We start from the raw sequence: 15531 nt of genomic DNA, 5'->3' as shown, positions 1-15531 counted from the left end.
AAACTTTCTTGCAGAGTTTCCTTAGGCCATCACATTCCATCCTTTAAGTGACGTTTAAAACCATTCTGAAATGCTTTGCTTGTGCTCAGTAACTCTAAGATGGGTATTTCTGAAACTTTGTTTGGAAAAGTTTTTTTTAAAGTTCCTTGTGTTGAGGACTAACACCCCAGTTTCTTACTCCATCTGTTATCAAGTTGCTTTCACAAATGTGTGGGTTCTTCCCCGACCCCAGGTGAGTGATGTATAAATGATTCTTTCTTGTCTGCTTCAGCTTCATGCATTCTCCCTTTTCCTGCCTCCCTCCCCCCCATTTTCTCTCTTTCACACACACACACCACTTACTGTGATGTTTTTTATAGAAGTGTGTATTAATGGCACAACTATGAGGTATCATGACCAAACTCTCTTTTGTGTTCAGCTCTCATTAAAGCCTTGGTCTGCAAGATATGTTATTCTTGTGATTTGGACTAGAGAGATCCTGTGCTGTTGCTCCCAGTGATACTTCACTGATAGACATGACCCAAGATGCTCACCTGCCTGCATCCCATCAGTGACACTGTCCTAAACCATCAGTCTCACAGAGGATGCTGTCGGGAGTCTCTCATCCAGTTCATTTTTGAAAGCCTTTTATTTTGAAATAACTTCAGATTTATAGAAAAGTTGCAAAGATAAGACAAGGAGTTCCCATATACCCTTTACCCAGCTTCCCCTAATATTCACATCCTACTTAATCATGGTGTGTATATTACAATAAAGAAATTAACATGGGTACAATACCGTTAGCTAACCTCTGTCCAGTTTTTGTTGAGTGAATGTGTAACATATCATTGTTTTTCATTCTGTCCTCCTAGGACTTAAGACTTTCTTTTTTTGTATACCTGAAAGACTCTATGAGAGGGTATTTAAGAGCCAAATTTAACTTCAGGTTAACTGTGCGCCCTGTTCCTGGCGGGTGGGCAGCTCCCGAAGTCAGAGGCTGAGGTCCTGGGGCCCTGCACCGCGCTGCCCTGAGCCCTGTGGGAGTTACACCTTTAGCAAAGCTCTTGAGTGCTGTGAACTTGTGGGGAGTGATAGTCTTCTTTTTTATTTTGTCCTGAAAAACATTTCCTGCTCCACGTTAAGACAGGGTTTGTCAGTACACAGAGGACAGCAGAGTCTCAAGTGGCAGGTAGAGGAGAAAAGGCGATTGATAAAATCAAGACAGTTCACTCTGATGCCTAAACCCTTGGGTGTTTGTTCCTGGCATGAAAAATAGCGGAAGCCCTTTCCTTTCTGCATCGTGCTCACCCAGGGAACTCTGATTTCGAGCACAGAAGCAGAAACTTGCCCATATTAGGCAGGATGCCATTGTGATCAGTGTTGGCTTTTTGATGAAGAGTGAAATCACAAATCATTTGGTCTTGGCTCTGCCTTTCACTAGCTACTAACCTCAGAGAAGATCCTACCCTTTTTTTTTTTAATGTGAGGTTTTTTTTTTTTAATTATTATTTATTTATTCATTTATTTTTGGCTGTGTTGGGTCTTCGTTTCTGTGCGAGGGCTTTCTCCAATTGCGGCAAGCGAGGGCCACTCTTCATCGCGGTGCACGGGCCTCTCACTATCGTGGCCTCTCTTGTTGCGGAGCACAGGCTCCAGACGCGCAGGCTCAGTAGCTGTGGCTAACGGGCCTAGTTGCTCTGCGGCATGTGGGATCTTCCCAGACCAGGGCTCAAACCCGTGTCCCCTGCATCGGCAGGCAGATTCTCAACCACTGCGCCACCAGGGAAGCCCGATCCTACCCTTTTTAAATCTCAGTCTCTTCATCTGTAAAATAGGATAATTATAGGGCCCACCACCTATTATTTTATGGCTTGAATGAGGTAAAATATATAAAGTTCTTGATTCAATGCTTCATAGCTACTGACCACTCAGTAATTATTAGTAATAACTGTGATGATTATTATTGCTCTTGTGGTCCAGGGTTCTGAAGAGGAGAATGAGTTGGGGCCAAGTTCACCTAGAATTTTCAGTTTCCCAGAGAATTGTGGGGCTGGAAATGATGCAGACACACTGTTCTACAATCAAACCAGGTTGGTGCTCCTTGGTCTGACTTTACCCTATGCGCTTTGAGATGTTCCCAGTTCTTTTCCTGGTGGGCAGGACCTTAGGAAAGCATTATCCTTTATCCTGACTTGTCAATAGACTGTTCCTTTCTCATCAGGAAAACCAAGGAAGACCAGGATGGAAGGCTCCTGCCTCCTGGCCCAGGTCCCAGGGGTACACACAGGACATTAATAAAGCAAGTGGATTGCCCTGCTTTTACACATTACATTTATGACTTCTTAGAAGAAGTAGGTGGCAAATTTTAAGACTTAAAAAAATGATTGAGATAAAAAGTTGTATCCTTTAGGGCTCTTTGGTTGCAAGCAACAGAAACTGACTTTAATTTGAGCAAAAACGTATTTTATTATAAGGCAATCATGGAATCAAAGGAAAAGTGATAAAAGTGGTTTTGGGGAAATACTGAAGCCAGGGAGTCTCAGAAGATCTGAGTAGTAGAAAATGATGAATGGTCCCTTGAGGCCACTGACATAAGAAGAATAAATTCCAACCTTTTGTTTTTCGCCTTTCTGTCACTCTGATGAGCAGAGTCCATGGAAGGTTATCTAACTGGCCTTGCTTGGGTCAGATGTCTGTTTCTTGGTCAGGGAAGAGTGGACATCCACATAGAACATTCTGGTATATTGTGTCCTTTGGAAGAGGTATAGTTCATGGGGGAGGAAATCAAGGTACTGTTACCAGACCAAGGAGAATGGATATTAAGGGCAAAATAGCCAGTATAACTTCTCTTCAGGGGAGGTTGGGGGGAGGGAGAGAGAGTAGGGAGAGAAGAAAAAAGGAGAGAAATAGAGGGAAAGAGAAAAGGAGAGAACCAAACAGACAGAGACAGACAATGAGCTTATCCAAGAAACTGGAATATTTTTTGGCACTAATTTCCTACCATTTGAAAAGAAAGAATCCAGAGTAAATGATGACTTGCTCCTTATTCTGATTTGCCACGTGAGATCCCCAGAATTAGGAAACCATAATGGAATACATGGCCTACCGAGTCTGGACCCTGCCCCCCACATTTTTACATGGGAAAAATTGAGGCACCATGACAAGTGATTTGCCCAAACACAGAGCTGGCACTTGAAGGCCCTTTAGCCTAAGACATGGAGTCTGCTTCTGAAATTCATTCTTACTTTCCCCCCTTATAAAGTGAAATTAATGATACATTTCACATCTGCTGAGCAGATAATCTGAGGATGAATGTGATAGGGCACTGATGTTTTAAAACATAGACCTTCTATGGGACTCTCATGTCATTAGAATGGATATATTAACATTTTTTTTTGTTTGCCCCTAAATTAAAGCAGGTTGATTTCCTGCAAATCCCTACAGCTTTTTCTTTGACTTTGAATCTACATGTCAAGGTATCTCTGTCCTCATATTTAGATCTTAGGTCCTACGGAAGGATGCACCCCAGGCCGTGTGTTTCTCACTGTTGGGTGACAGATGTTCAACTCCTGGGCACACGCACTGTTCCAGCACCAGGCCTGGCACACAGTGGGTACCCGGGGAATAGCAGGTCCATTGAACCCTGCCTGGACGTGTCCATTCAGCACATCAAGCCCTTCCTTAGATGCTGGGATTGCAAAACTGAAAGAGGGAAGCCCACAGCTTCATGGAGGACACACACCTATACACAGACCCTGATGCTCTAAGGAGCTGAGGGCCACAGAGAGGTGAGAACAGGAGCTACTTGCACGGAGGCTGCGTGGAGTGGAGTCTTGGAGGAAAAGGAATGCTGGGAATGTAGGGAGGGTGTCCGTGGTCAGAAGGGCTGAGAAATATTCAGAAACTCGTTGTGGGGTCTACGGAGGTTTGGCTGGAGGTGTATTTCTTGTGGAGGCCACATGACAGGGTGGCAGGAAGTTTGGACGCCCTCAGATAAAGAGTAGGTTCAGAGTAGGTTTAAGAGTATACATCTGTGTAGCCACCACCCCAAACAGGATATAGAAGGTTTTCATTACCCCCAAAGGGTTCCTCTGTGTCCCTCTGCAGATAATCCCCTCACCCCACCTTTTCCATAATTTCACATAAATGGAATCAAATAGCATGTAGCCTTTTGCATCTGACTTCTTTTGCTTAACAAAATGTATTTGATATTCACTCACCTTGGTGTGTATCAGTGGTTGCTTTTGCTTACTGGGTCTTATTTCGTTGTATGGATGTGTATTGTTTATCCATTCACCGGTTGATGGATATTTGGGTTCTTTACAGATTTTTGGCCTTTGTGAATAAAGCTCCTATAATTTTTTTCTTTTTTTTTTTTTTGTGGACTGTATATTTTCATTTCTCTTGGGTGAATTCCCAGGAATGGGACTACTGGGTCGTATGGTAAGGATGTTTAACTTTATAAGAAGCTGCCAGTCTCCTTTCAAGAGCAGCCATTGAAAATGTGCTGAGACCGTGCATTTCCACCATCCACGCGTGAGAATTCCAGTTGCTCCACATCACTGTCAACACTTGCTATTGTCAGTATCTTTAATTTTTGTCATTCTGGTAGGTGTGTAATGATGTCCCACTGTGGCTTTAGTTTCTTTAGTTTGTTTTTCCCTGTTTACTAATGATGTTGAATATCTTCTGTGACTATTTGTTATCTGTATGTTTCTTTGGGGAAAAGTCTGCTCCAATCTTTGGCCTATTTTTAAAAAATTGGGTTGTTTGTATTCTTATTATTTTGATACAATTTATTATTTTCACGTAAGTTTAGGCTTCAGAAACCCTGGTAGAAGTTTGAAGAGATTACAAAGCAAGGGACATTTTTGAGTTTCTTTTCTTGAGGGTTGTTGGTGAACTAACATTTACTGGGCATTTATCCTGTGCCAGTCATGGACGAAGGTAGATTCAGATTGGGTCATCTCATTCCAGGCTCCATAGCAACCCTGCAAAATAACTTATTATTAGCCCCGAGGTCACACAGTTAGGATATGGCAGAGGAAGGCCTCAGATTTAAGTCTGTCTGACTCTTACTCCTTCCACTTCACCAGGTGTGACTCAAGGCCTGTTCTCCACAATTTCCCCTTAGTTTCCCCAGCCCAGTCTGCTTGCACTGCTCTGGGTGTTGTAAAAGCAGCCCTCCGGGGAAATAACACTGCTGCCACTGATGTGCAAATCAGAACATTGAGCTTAGGGCAAAAGAGTGCTCCCAGTTTTATTTCAGTCCTGAAAAAATCCTATCCACTTCATAAGGTAGAAAAGTGAGAATTCTCCAGAGACATGGAAGCTTTGAGGTATCATTTACCTGTCAGGACCCAAGGATGTCCCTCTCTCTCAGCTAAATCTCGGTGCTGTGGGTACCCAGAGGGCCAGGGTGGGGCTAAGCCCTGAGAATCAGAGCTCAGTTCAAATCCCTGTTTTGTTTCTACGGGCTGGAGGAATATGGGCAAACCCTGTGAAGGCTCTGGTTTGGATTCTCTTATCAGTAAAGATGATGGAGAAGACCCCCCTTACCACACCTGAGCGTTGTGAGGATTGAATTAACCAATAGGGGGACCAACTTGCTCCATCCCAGGAAATCCTGGGTCCCAGGTAAACCAGGACAGTTGGTCACCCCGATTACAGGATACCTGTAAAGTGTCTGGACCCTTACAGACTCTCAGAGCTGTCACTGTTTAATGGGCTTTGGGGCATTCTCTCCATGAGTATGAAAATGACTTAAGGTGTTTCAGAACTAATGAGGCCCTGTGAAGGATTCCAGGTTCTCCACATTGGCTTAAAAAATAGTTAAAGCACGGTTGTGGATTTGAATTGGATGAATAGCATCACCTTTCCAAGTAAGTGGCTGTAGGACTTTTCAAGGCAGCTCCCCAAGGCCTCCAACCAGGAAGTAAGTGTGCTTTAGAAAGTGAGCCCAAAAAGTCTCCCTGGCTGGAGGACCAAGGGCTCTTTCAAGGACGGTCTGCATTGGCAGGACAAGAATCACCCCAGCAAATAACTTTTTAGAAATCGCATAGTTGGTAGGGTTCGTGTCACAAAGAATCAGACTCAGTGTTTCCCAGGAGGTTCTCAGTTAGGAAGAAACTGCTCTCGTTCGGAAGACAATGGGACTTGGGTGGTGTGACTGTGAATCTTGGCTCTGCCCCTTCTAATGGACCTCTCAAAGAGTCACATTTTCTTTGAGCCTCAGGGTCCTCAACTGTGAAATGGGGATAATAGTTTTACTTTTCTAAGTACTGTCTGAACTAGAAACTCAAATTTGATAGTACTTGGGCAAAGCCTTTTGTAAACTCTTACACAAGTCTGAGTGTGAGTGTCTGTGTGTGTATATGTGTGTGTGTAAGTCTCTCTGGTTTTGTGGGATAAGTGAGTTCCCCCATGATTTTCTGGGACCCTGTCTAAGAAATTAAGCAAACAAGTATCTCATTGGAGTTAAAGGTGCTGGGAGTTGGGGTCCATAGGTGCATGTGGTCTTTCTGGGAAGGGTGCCCTCAGGTGGCACTGGGTGGGGTCAGGTGTTTGGAAGGCCCACGGGGCTGGGTTTGGGCTGTGATGTTCCTCTGGGGACATCGCTGGCTGACCCAGACAGCTTGTCCTCTTGCCACTCTGTCTTGCTTATTCTTTGGATGACAGTAATACCAGCCTGTGGCCAAGACATTTCCCTTGACCACCTACCCCCTATCCCTTCACTTCATTCCTACTAAGCCTTCAAAATTCAGTTCAAGGAAGTGCTCCCTTATTAGAACCTTCTCCTGTCTACCCCATAGGTCAGGTCCCTGCTGATAGGGTACCAAACATTCCTTTAAAATTAAAAAAAAAATTTTATTGAAGTATAGTTGATTTACAATATTGTGTTAATTACTTCTGTACAGCAAAGTGACTCAGTTACACACACACACATATTCATTTTTATATTCTTTTCCATTATGGTTTATCACAGGGTATTGAATATAGTTCCCTGTGCTCTACAGTAGGACCTTGTTGCTTATCCAATCTGTATATAATAGTTTGCATCTGCTAATCCCAAACTCCCAATACTTCCCTCTCCCACCCCCCTCCCCCCTGACAACCACAAGTCTGTGCTCTATGTCTGTGAGTCTGCATCTGTTTTGCAGATAATTTCATTTGTGTCATATTTTAGATTCCACATATGAGTGATACCATATGGTAAGTGTCTTTCTCTGTCTGATTTACTTCACTTAGTATGATAACCTCTAGGTCCATCCATATAGCTGCAAATGGCATTACTTTGTTCTTTTTTATGGCTGAGTAGTATTCCATTGTATATATATATACCACATCTTTAGCCATTCATCTGTCGATGGACATTTAGGTTGTTTCCATGTTTTGGCTATTGTGAATAGAGTTGCTATGAACACAGAGGGGCATGTATCTTTTTTTTTTTTTTAATCAGTCATCAATTTTATACACATCAGTGTATACATGTCAATCCTAATCGCCCAATTCAGCACACCACCATCCCCACCCCACCGTGGTTTTCCCCCCTTGGTGTCCATATGTTTGTTCTCTACATCTGTGTCTCAACTTCTGCCCTGCAAACCGGTTCATCTGTACTATTTTTCTAGGTTCCACATACATGCGTTAATATACGATATTTGTTTTTCTCTTTCTGACTTACTTCACTCTGTATGACAGTCTCTAGATCCATCCACGTCTCAACAAATGACTCAATTTCGTTCCTTTCTATGGCTGAGTAATATTCCATTGCATATATGTGCCACAACTTCTTTATCCATTCGTCTGTCGACGGGCATTCAGGTTGCTTCTATGACCTGGCTATTGTAAATAGTGCTGCAATGAACATTGGGGTGCATGTCTTTTTGAATTATGGTTTTCTCTGGGTATATGCCCGGTAGTGGGATTGCTGGATCATATGGTAATTCTATTTTTAGTTTTTTAAGGAACCTCCATATTGTTCTCCATAGTGGCTGTATCAATTTACATTCCCACCAATAGTGCAAGAGGGTTCCCTTTTCTCCACACCCTCTCCAGCATTTGTTGTTTGTAGATTTTCTGATGATGCCCATTCTAACTGTTGTGAGGTGATACCTCATTGTAGTTTTGATTTGCATTTCTCTAATAATTAGTGATGTTGAGCATCTTTTCATGTGCTTCTTGGCCATCTGTATGTCTTCTTTGGAGAAATGTCTATTTAGGTCTTCTGCCCATTTTTGGATTGGGGTGTTTGTTTCTTTAACATTGAGCTGAATGAGCTGTTTATATATTTTGGAGATTAATCCTTTGTCCATTGATTCGTTTGCAAATATTTTCTCCCATTCTGAGGGTTGTCTTTTCATCTTGTTTATGGTTTCCTTTGCTGTGCAAAAGCTTTGAAGTTTCATTAGGTCCCATTTGTTTATTTTTGTTTTTATTTCCATTACTCTAGGAGGTGGATCAAAAAAGATCTTGCTGTGGTTTATGTCAAAGAGTGTTCTTCCTATGTTTTCCTCTAAGAGTTTTATAGTGTCCAGTCTTACATTTAGGTCTCGAATCCATTTTGAGTTTATTTTTGTGTATGGTGTTAGGGAGTATTCTAATTTCATTCTTTTACACGTAGCTGTCCAGTTTTCCCAGCACCACTTATTGAAGAGACTGTCTTTTCTCCATTGTATATCCTTGCCTCCTTTGTCATAGATTAGTTGACCATAGGTGCGTGGGTTTATCTCTGGGCTTTCTATCTTGTTCCATTGATCTATGTTTCTGTTTTTGTGCCAGTACCATATTGTCTTGATTACTGTAGCTTTGTAGTATAGTCTGAAGTCCGGGAGCCTGATTCCTCCAGCTCCGTTTTTTTCCCTCAAGACTGCTTTGGGTATTTGGGGTCTTTTGTGTCTCCATACAAATTTTAAGATGATTTGTTCTAGTTTCTTAAAAAATGCCATTGGTAATTTGATAGGGATTGCATTGAATCTGTAGATTGCTTTGGGTAGTATAGTCATTTTCACAATATTGATTCTTCCAATCCAAGAACATGGTATATCTCTCCGTCTGTTGGTATCATCTTTAATTTCTTTCATCAGTGTCGTATAGTTTTCTGCATACAGGTCTTTTGGCTCCCTAGGTAGCTTTATTCCTAAGCATTTTATTCTTTTTGTTGCAATGGTAAATGGGAGTGTTTCCATAATTTCTCTTTCAGATTTTTCATCTTTAGTGTATAGGAATGCAAGAGATTTCTGTGCATTAATTTTGTATCCTGCAACTTTACCAAATTCATTGATTAGCTCTAGTAGTTTTCTGGTGGCATTTTTAGGATTCTCTATGTATAGTATCATGTCATCTGCAAACAGTGACAGTTTTACTTCTTGTTTTCCAATTTGTATTCCTTTTATTTCTTTTTCTTCTCTGATTGCCATGTCTAGGACTTCCAGAACTATGTTGAATAATAGTGGTGAGAGTGGACATCCTTGTCTCGTTCCTGATCTTAGAGGAAATGCTTTCAGTTTTTCACCGTTGAGAATGATGTTTGCTATGGGTTTGTCGTATATGGCCTTTATTATGTTGAGGTAGGTTCCCTCTATGCCCACTTTCTGGAGAGTTTTTATCATAAATGAGTGTTGATTTTTGTCAAAAGCTTATTCTGCATCTATTGAGATGATCATATGGTTTTTATTTTTCAATTTGTTAATATGGTGTATCACATTGATTGATTTGCGTATATTGAAGAATCCTTGCATCCCTGGGATAAATCCCACTTGATCGTGGTGTATGATCCTTTTAATGTGTTGTTGGATTCTGTTTGCTAGTATTTTGTTGAGGATTTTTGCATCTATATTCATCATTGATATTGGTCTGTAATTTTCTTTTTTTGTAGTATCTTTGTCTGGTTTTGGTATCAGGGTGATGGTGGCCTCATAGAGTGAGTTTGGGTGTGTTCCTTCCTCTGCAATTTTTTGGAAGAGTTTGAGAAGGATGGGTGTTAACTCTTCTCTAAATTTTTGATAGATTTCACCTGTGAAGCCATCTGGTCCTGGACTTCTGCTTGTTGGAAGATTTTTAATCCCAGTTTCAATTTCATTACTTGTGATTGGTCTGTTCATATTTTCTGTTTCTTCCTGGTTCAGTCTTGGAAGGTTATACCTTTCTAAAAATTTGTCCATTTCTTCCAGGTTGTCCATTTTATTGGCTTATAATTGCTTGTAGTAGTCTCTTAGGATGCTTTGTATTTCTGCAGTGTCTGTTGTAACTTCTCCTTTTTCATTTCTAATTTTATTGATTTGAGTCCTCTCCCTCTTTTTCTTGATGGGTCTGGCTAATGGTTTATCAATTTTATTTATCTTCTCAAAGAACCAGCTTTTAGTTTTATTGATCTTTGCTATTGTTTGCTTTGTTTCTATTTCATTTATTTCCTCTCTGATCTTTATGATTTCTTTCCTTCTGCTAACTTTGGGTTTTGTTTGTTCTTCTTTCTCTAGTTCCTTTAGGTGTAAGGTTAGATTGTTTACTTGAGATTTTTCTTGTTTCTTTAGGTAGGCTTGTATAGCTATAAACTTCCCTCTTAGAACTGCTTTTGCTGCATCCCATAGGTTTTGGGTCGTCGTGTTTTCATTGTCATTTGTCTCTAGGTATTTTTTGATTTCCTCTTTGATTTCTTCAGTGATCTCTTGGTTATTTAGTAACGTATTGTTTAGCCTCCATCTGTTTGTGCTTTTCACGTTTTTTCCCCTGTAATTCATTTCTAATCTGATAGCGTTGTGGTCAGAAAAGATGCTTGATATGATTTCAATTTTCTTAAATTTACTGAGGCTTGATTTGTGACCCAAGGTGTGATCTATCCTGGAGAATGTTCCGTGCGCACTTGAGAAGAAAGTGTAATCTGCTGTTTTTGGATGGACTGTCCTATAAATATCAATTAAATCTATCTGGTCTATTGTGTCATTTAAAGCTTCTGTGTCCTTATTTATTTTCATTTTGGATGATCTGTCCATTGGTGTAAGTGAGGTGTTAAAGTCCCCCACTATTATTGTGTTACTGTCGATTTCCTCTTTTATAGCTGTTAGCAGTTGCCTTATGTATTGAGGTGCTCCTATGTTGGGTGCATATATATTTATAATTGTTATATCTTCTTCTTGGATTGATCCCTTGATCATTATGTAGTGTCCTTCCTTGTCTCTTGTAACATTCTTTATTTTAAAGTCTATTTTATCTGATATGAGTATAGCTATTCCAGCTTTCTTTTGATTTCCATTTGCATGGAATATCTTTTTCCATCCCCTCACTTTCAGTCTGTATGTGTCCCTAGGTCTGAAGTGAGTCTCTTGTAGACTGCATATATATGGGTCTTGTTCTTGTATCCATTCAGCAAGCCTGTGTCTTTTGGTTGGAGCATTTAATCCATTCACGTTTAAGGTAATTATCGATATGTATGTTCCTATGACCATTTTCTTAATTGTTTTGGGTTTGTTTTTGTAGGTCCTTTTCTTCTCTTGTGTTTCCCACTTAGAGAAGTTCCTTTAGCATTTGTTGTAGAGCTGGTTTGGTGGTGCTGAATTCTCTTAGCTTTTGCTTGTCTGTAAAGCTTTTGATTTCTCTGTGAAATCTAAATGAGATCCTTGCCGGGTAGAGTAATCTTGGTTGTAGGTTCTTCCCTTTCATCACTTTAATATATCATGCCACTCCCTTCTGGCTTGCAGAGTTTCTGCTGAGAAATCAGCTGTTAACCTTATGGGAGTTCCCTTGTATGTTATTTGTCATTTTTCCCTTTCTGCTTTCAATAATTTTTCTTTGTGTTTAATTTTTGCCAATTTGATTACTTTGTGTCTTGGTGTGTTTCTCCTTGGGTTTATCCTGTATGGGACTCTCTGCGCTTCCTGGATTTGGGTGGCTATTTCCTTTCCCATGTTAGGAAAGTTTTCGACTATAATCTCTTCAAATATTTTCTCTGGTCCTTTCTCTCTCTCTTCTCCTTCTGGGACCCCTATAATGCAAATGTTGTTGTGTTTAATGTTGTCCCAGAGGTCTCTTAGGCTGTCTTCATTTCTTTTCATTTATTTTCTTTAGTCTGTTCCGCAGCAGTGAATTCCACCATTCTGTCTTCCAGGTCACTTATCCGTTCTTCTGCCTCAGTTATTCTGCTATTGATTCCTTCTAGTGTAGTTTTCATTTCCGTTATTGTATCGTTCATCTCTGTTTGTTTGTTCTTTAATTCTTCTAGGTCTTTGTTAAACATTTCTTGCATCTTCTCAATCTTTGCCTCCATTCTTATTCCGAGGTCCTGGATCATCTTCACTATTGTTATTCTGAAATCTTTTTCTGGAAGATTGCCTATCTCCACTTCATTTAGTTGTTTTTCTGGGGTTTTATCTTGTTCCTTCATCTGGTATATAGCCCTCTGCCTTTTCATCTTGTCTCTCTTTCTGTGAATGTGGTTTTTGTTCCACAGGCCGCAGGATTGTAGTTTTTCTTGCTTCTGCTGTCTGCCCTCTGGTGGTTGAGGCTTTCTAAGAGGCTTGATAGGAGGCTCTGGTGGTGGGTAGAGCTGACTGTTGCTGTGGTGGTCAGAGCTCAGTAAAACTTTAATCCACTTGACTGTTGATGGGTGGGGCTGGCTTCCCTCCCCGTTGGTTGTTTTGCCTGAGGCAACCCAACACTGGAGCCTACCTGGGCTCTTTGGTGGGTCTAATGACAGACTCTGGGAGGGCTCATGCCAAGGAGAACTTCCCAGAACTTCTGCTGCCAGTGTCCTTGTCCCCAGGGTGAAACAGAGCCACCCCCCGCCTCTGCAGGAGACCTTCCAACACTAGCAGGTAGGTCTGGTTCAGTCTCCCCCGGGGTCGCTGCTCCTTCCCCTGTGTCCCGATGCACACACTATTTTGTGTGCGCCCTCCAAGAGTGGGGTCTCTGTTTCCCCCAGTCCTGCAATCAATTCCCACTATGCTTCAAAGTCTGATTCTCTATGAATTCCTCCTCCCGTTGCCAGACTCCCAAGTTGGGAAGTCTGACGTGGGGCTCAGAACCTTCACTCCAGTGGGTGGACTTCTGTGGTATAGGTGTTCGCCCGTCTGTGAGTCACCCACCTAGCAGTTATGGGATTTGATTTTACTCTGATTGCGCCCCTCTTACCATCTCATTGTGGCTTTTCCTTTGTCTTTGGATGTGAGGTATCTTTTTTGGTGAGTTCCAGTGTCTTCCTGTGGATGATTGTCCAGCAACTAGTTGTGATTCTGGTGTTCTCGCAAGAGGGAGTGAGAGCACGTCCTTCTACTCCGCCATCTTGGTTCCTCGAGGATATCACATGTATCTTTTTGAATTATAGTTTTGTCTGTATATATGCCCAGGAGTGAGATTGCTGGGTCATATGGCAACTCTCTTTTTAGTTTTTTGAGGAACCTCCATACTATTTTCCATAGTGGCTGCACCAATTTACATTCCCACCAACAGTGTAAGAGGGTTTCCTTTTCTCCACACCCTTTCCAACGTTTGTTAATTGTAGAGTTTTTGATGATGGCCATTCTGACTGGTGTGAGGTGGTACCTCATTATAGTTTTGATTTGCATTTCTCTAATAATTAGCAATGTTCAGCATACATTCTTAATTGTATTGTTAGCTGTTTAATGTAAGCCATGAGGATAGGGACCAGGCCTGTGTTTTTCCCAGCTATTTCTCCAACCCTAACATAGTACATTCCATGGAGTAGGCCTTCAACTATATTTTGACCAATAATTGGATATGAATACTAATTTCATACAACCTTTTACCCAGTACCTACTTTCTGGCCCAGAATGATCCATGTCCTCATGCAGTGCACACTCTAGTGGGAGTGACAGATACTAAATTAGTAAACAAGTGAATAAACATGATAGATAATGAATAAACAACCCAATAAATAATCTGACTCCAGTGGCCCCCTGGCTGTCAGGCTTCAGGCATGTTTTTAGAAGCCCTGATGAACCCTATTTATACAAGAGCATCAGTTCAGGGCAGTGAAGAAATAACCATCACCTAGTTTGTTTTCTAGAGTTGCCATCTATCTTATGGCCTCAGAACCTGACCTTCTCCTCTGCTTCTCTCTACTTCCTCTGCAGAGTGTAAGTTCTCCTCATCACATTGGCATCGGGAAATCACAGCATATATGCCCCCAGCCCTTTCTTGTAGTCAGGTCATGTCTCTCTGGTTAAACCAAGTACAGTTTCCTAATGAGTTCAGCCTTAGTCTTGGGAGCAGACATTCAGTTGTGGGTGGCTGGCAAAGTGAAGCTGGTGCTGTCCTTGCCCTGGGCTTACAGCTTTCCTCCAAAAGCCTTCTCACCTGCCCCCACCAGTCACTCAATCCTCAACACCCTCCTCTTCAGTTTCTAGACCTGCATTATCCAATATGGCAGTCATTAGACACATGTGGCTATTTAAATGTAAATGTAATTAAAATTAAAAATTCAGTTCTTCATTTGTCTAGGCATACTTCAAATGGTCAAAAGCTCTAAGTCTAATGGCTACCATGTTGGGCAGTGCAGGTAGAGGACATTTCTGTCATTGCAGAAAGTTCTACTGGACAGCAGTGTGGTAGAGGGTGACTTCACCTCTCCTGGTCCACCCTATTTGACTGAAATCCTCTGAGATGCTCTGAAACCAATCCTTTGACAAGGGTGAAGATTTTACAGCTTCCTGGGGTTTGCTTTAGGTTCTTGGTGAATTACTTGCAAATTGTTTTTGAACTACCTATATTGTTGTGTATAGAGGCTGCTTAGAGCAAGATCTCATTCAAAACCTTTGAGTCATGGTGTTACTATTTTTATCTAGGTGTTCCAGTGAATCTTGGTATTTGTCCCCTGCCATTATAGAAAAAGTCTCTGGTAAAGTGGTTCCAAGAGATGGCTTTTCTATTATCCAAGTTCAGAGCCTTTGCTAGTGGGGAGTTGAACCACACTGACACTTCCTCTTTGCCATTTACTGATGACAGCCCTCACACTGTGGGGTTATTGTGATGGTACTTATCAGATACACAGGCAGAGAAATCCAGTGTCATTACAGAACCCCTATGTTTGCAACAACTATTCAGGGAATAATTTCCAAATTATATAATGGATTAAGAGTACTGAGTTCCAAAGTTACACCCTTAAGGTGTCCTATTCTTCTTCTATCTCACTCAGTAAAATTCCAAGTACATTACAATTAATAGTGGTTTCAGGGATGGATAAATAAGGAAAAGAGGATATGAATTTTAAAAGTCTGATAATAAAAGCTACCTTTTCAGTGCTTCTTGTATTACTTTTTTCATTTATGAGTGAGAAAAGTGATCTTTTTGAGGTTGGAGGAAGGACTGGGGAGTTAGTCCTTAAAGATTGGAATATGGGGCTTGCTGCACCTTTGTCTAGCACATTGCAGGAGTGTCTGCAGGAGCAGAGCTGGGAAATGGCCCCAGGGAGGATTTGGTGCTTCTGCTCCCTGCGAGCAAGGATGAGAATTTGAATGACACCCTGCGAGCAAGGATGAGAATTTGAATGACACCTGGATGTGATTTAAAGCTCTTTTATTTACACATGCAGTTAGCAGG

The 15531-nt window shown here is 41.4% G+C and overlaps 1 protein-coding gene across 3 annotated transcripts in view; it reads left to right on the top strand.

The window, feature by feature from the left end:
• LOC309608523 (uncharacterized protein) overlaps positions 1 to 15531 on the top strand; it is a 209985-nt gene that overhangs the window by 3993 nt on the left and 190461 nt on the right. The window contains exon 2 of one of the 3 annotated variants that reach the window (XM_082348810.1): positions 1960 to 15448. The exons of the other annotated variants lie outside the window; for them this stretch is intronic. Coding sequence (XP_082204936.1) covers positions 1960 to 2109 — 150 coding nt within the window. The 3' untranslated portion in view covers positions 2110 to 15448. Of the gene's footprint in view, positions 1 to 1959; positions 15449 to 15531 lie in introns of those variants that run through there. 3 annotated transcript variants of the gene reach the window in all.

Source organism: Balaenoptera borealis, assembly GCF_965194805.1.
Source record: "Balaenoptera borealis genome assembly, chromosome: 12".
Classification (NCBI taxonomy): domain Eukaryota; kingdom Metazoa; phylum Chordata; class Mammalia; order Artiodactyla; family Balaenopteridae; genus Balaenoptera; species Balaenoptera borealis.
The sequence above is the reverse complement of the archived record's forward strand: the minus strand, read 5'-3'. Positions and strand labels throughout refer to the sequence as shown.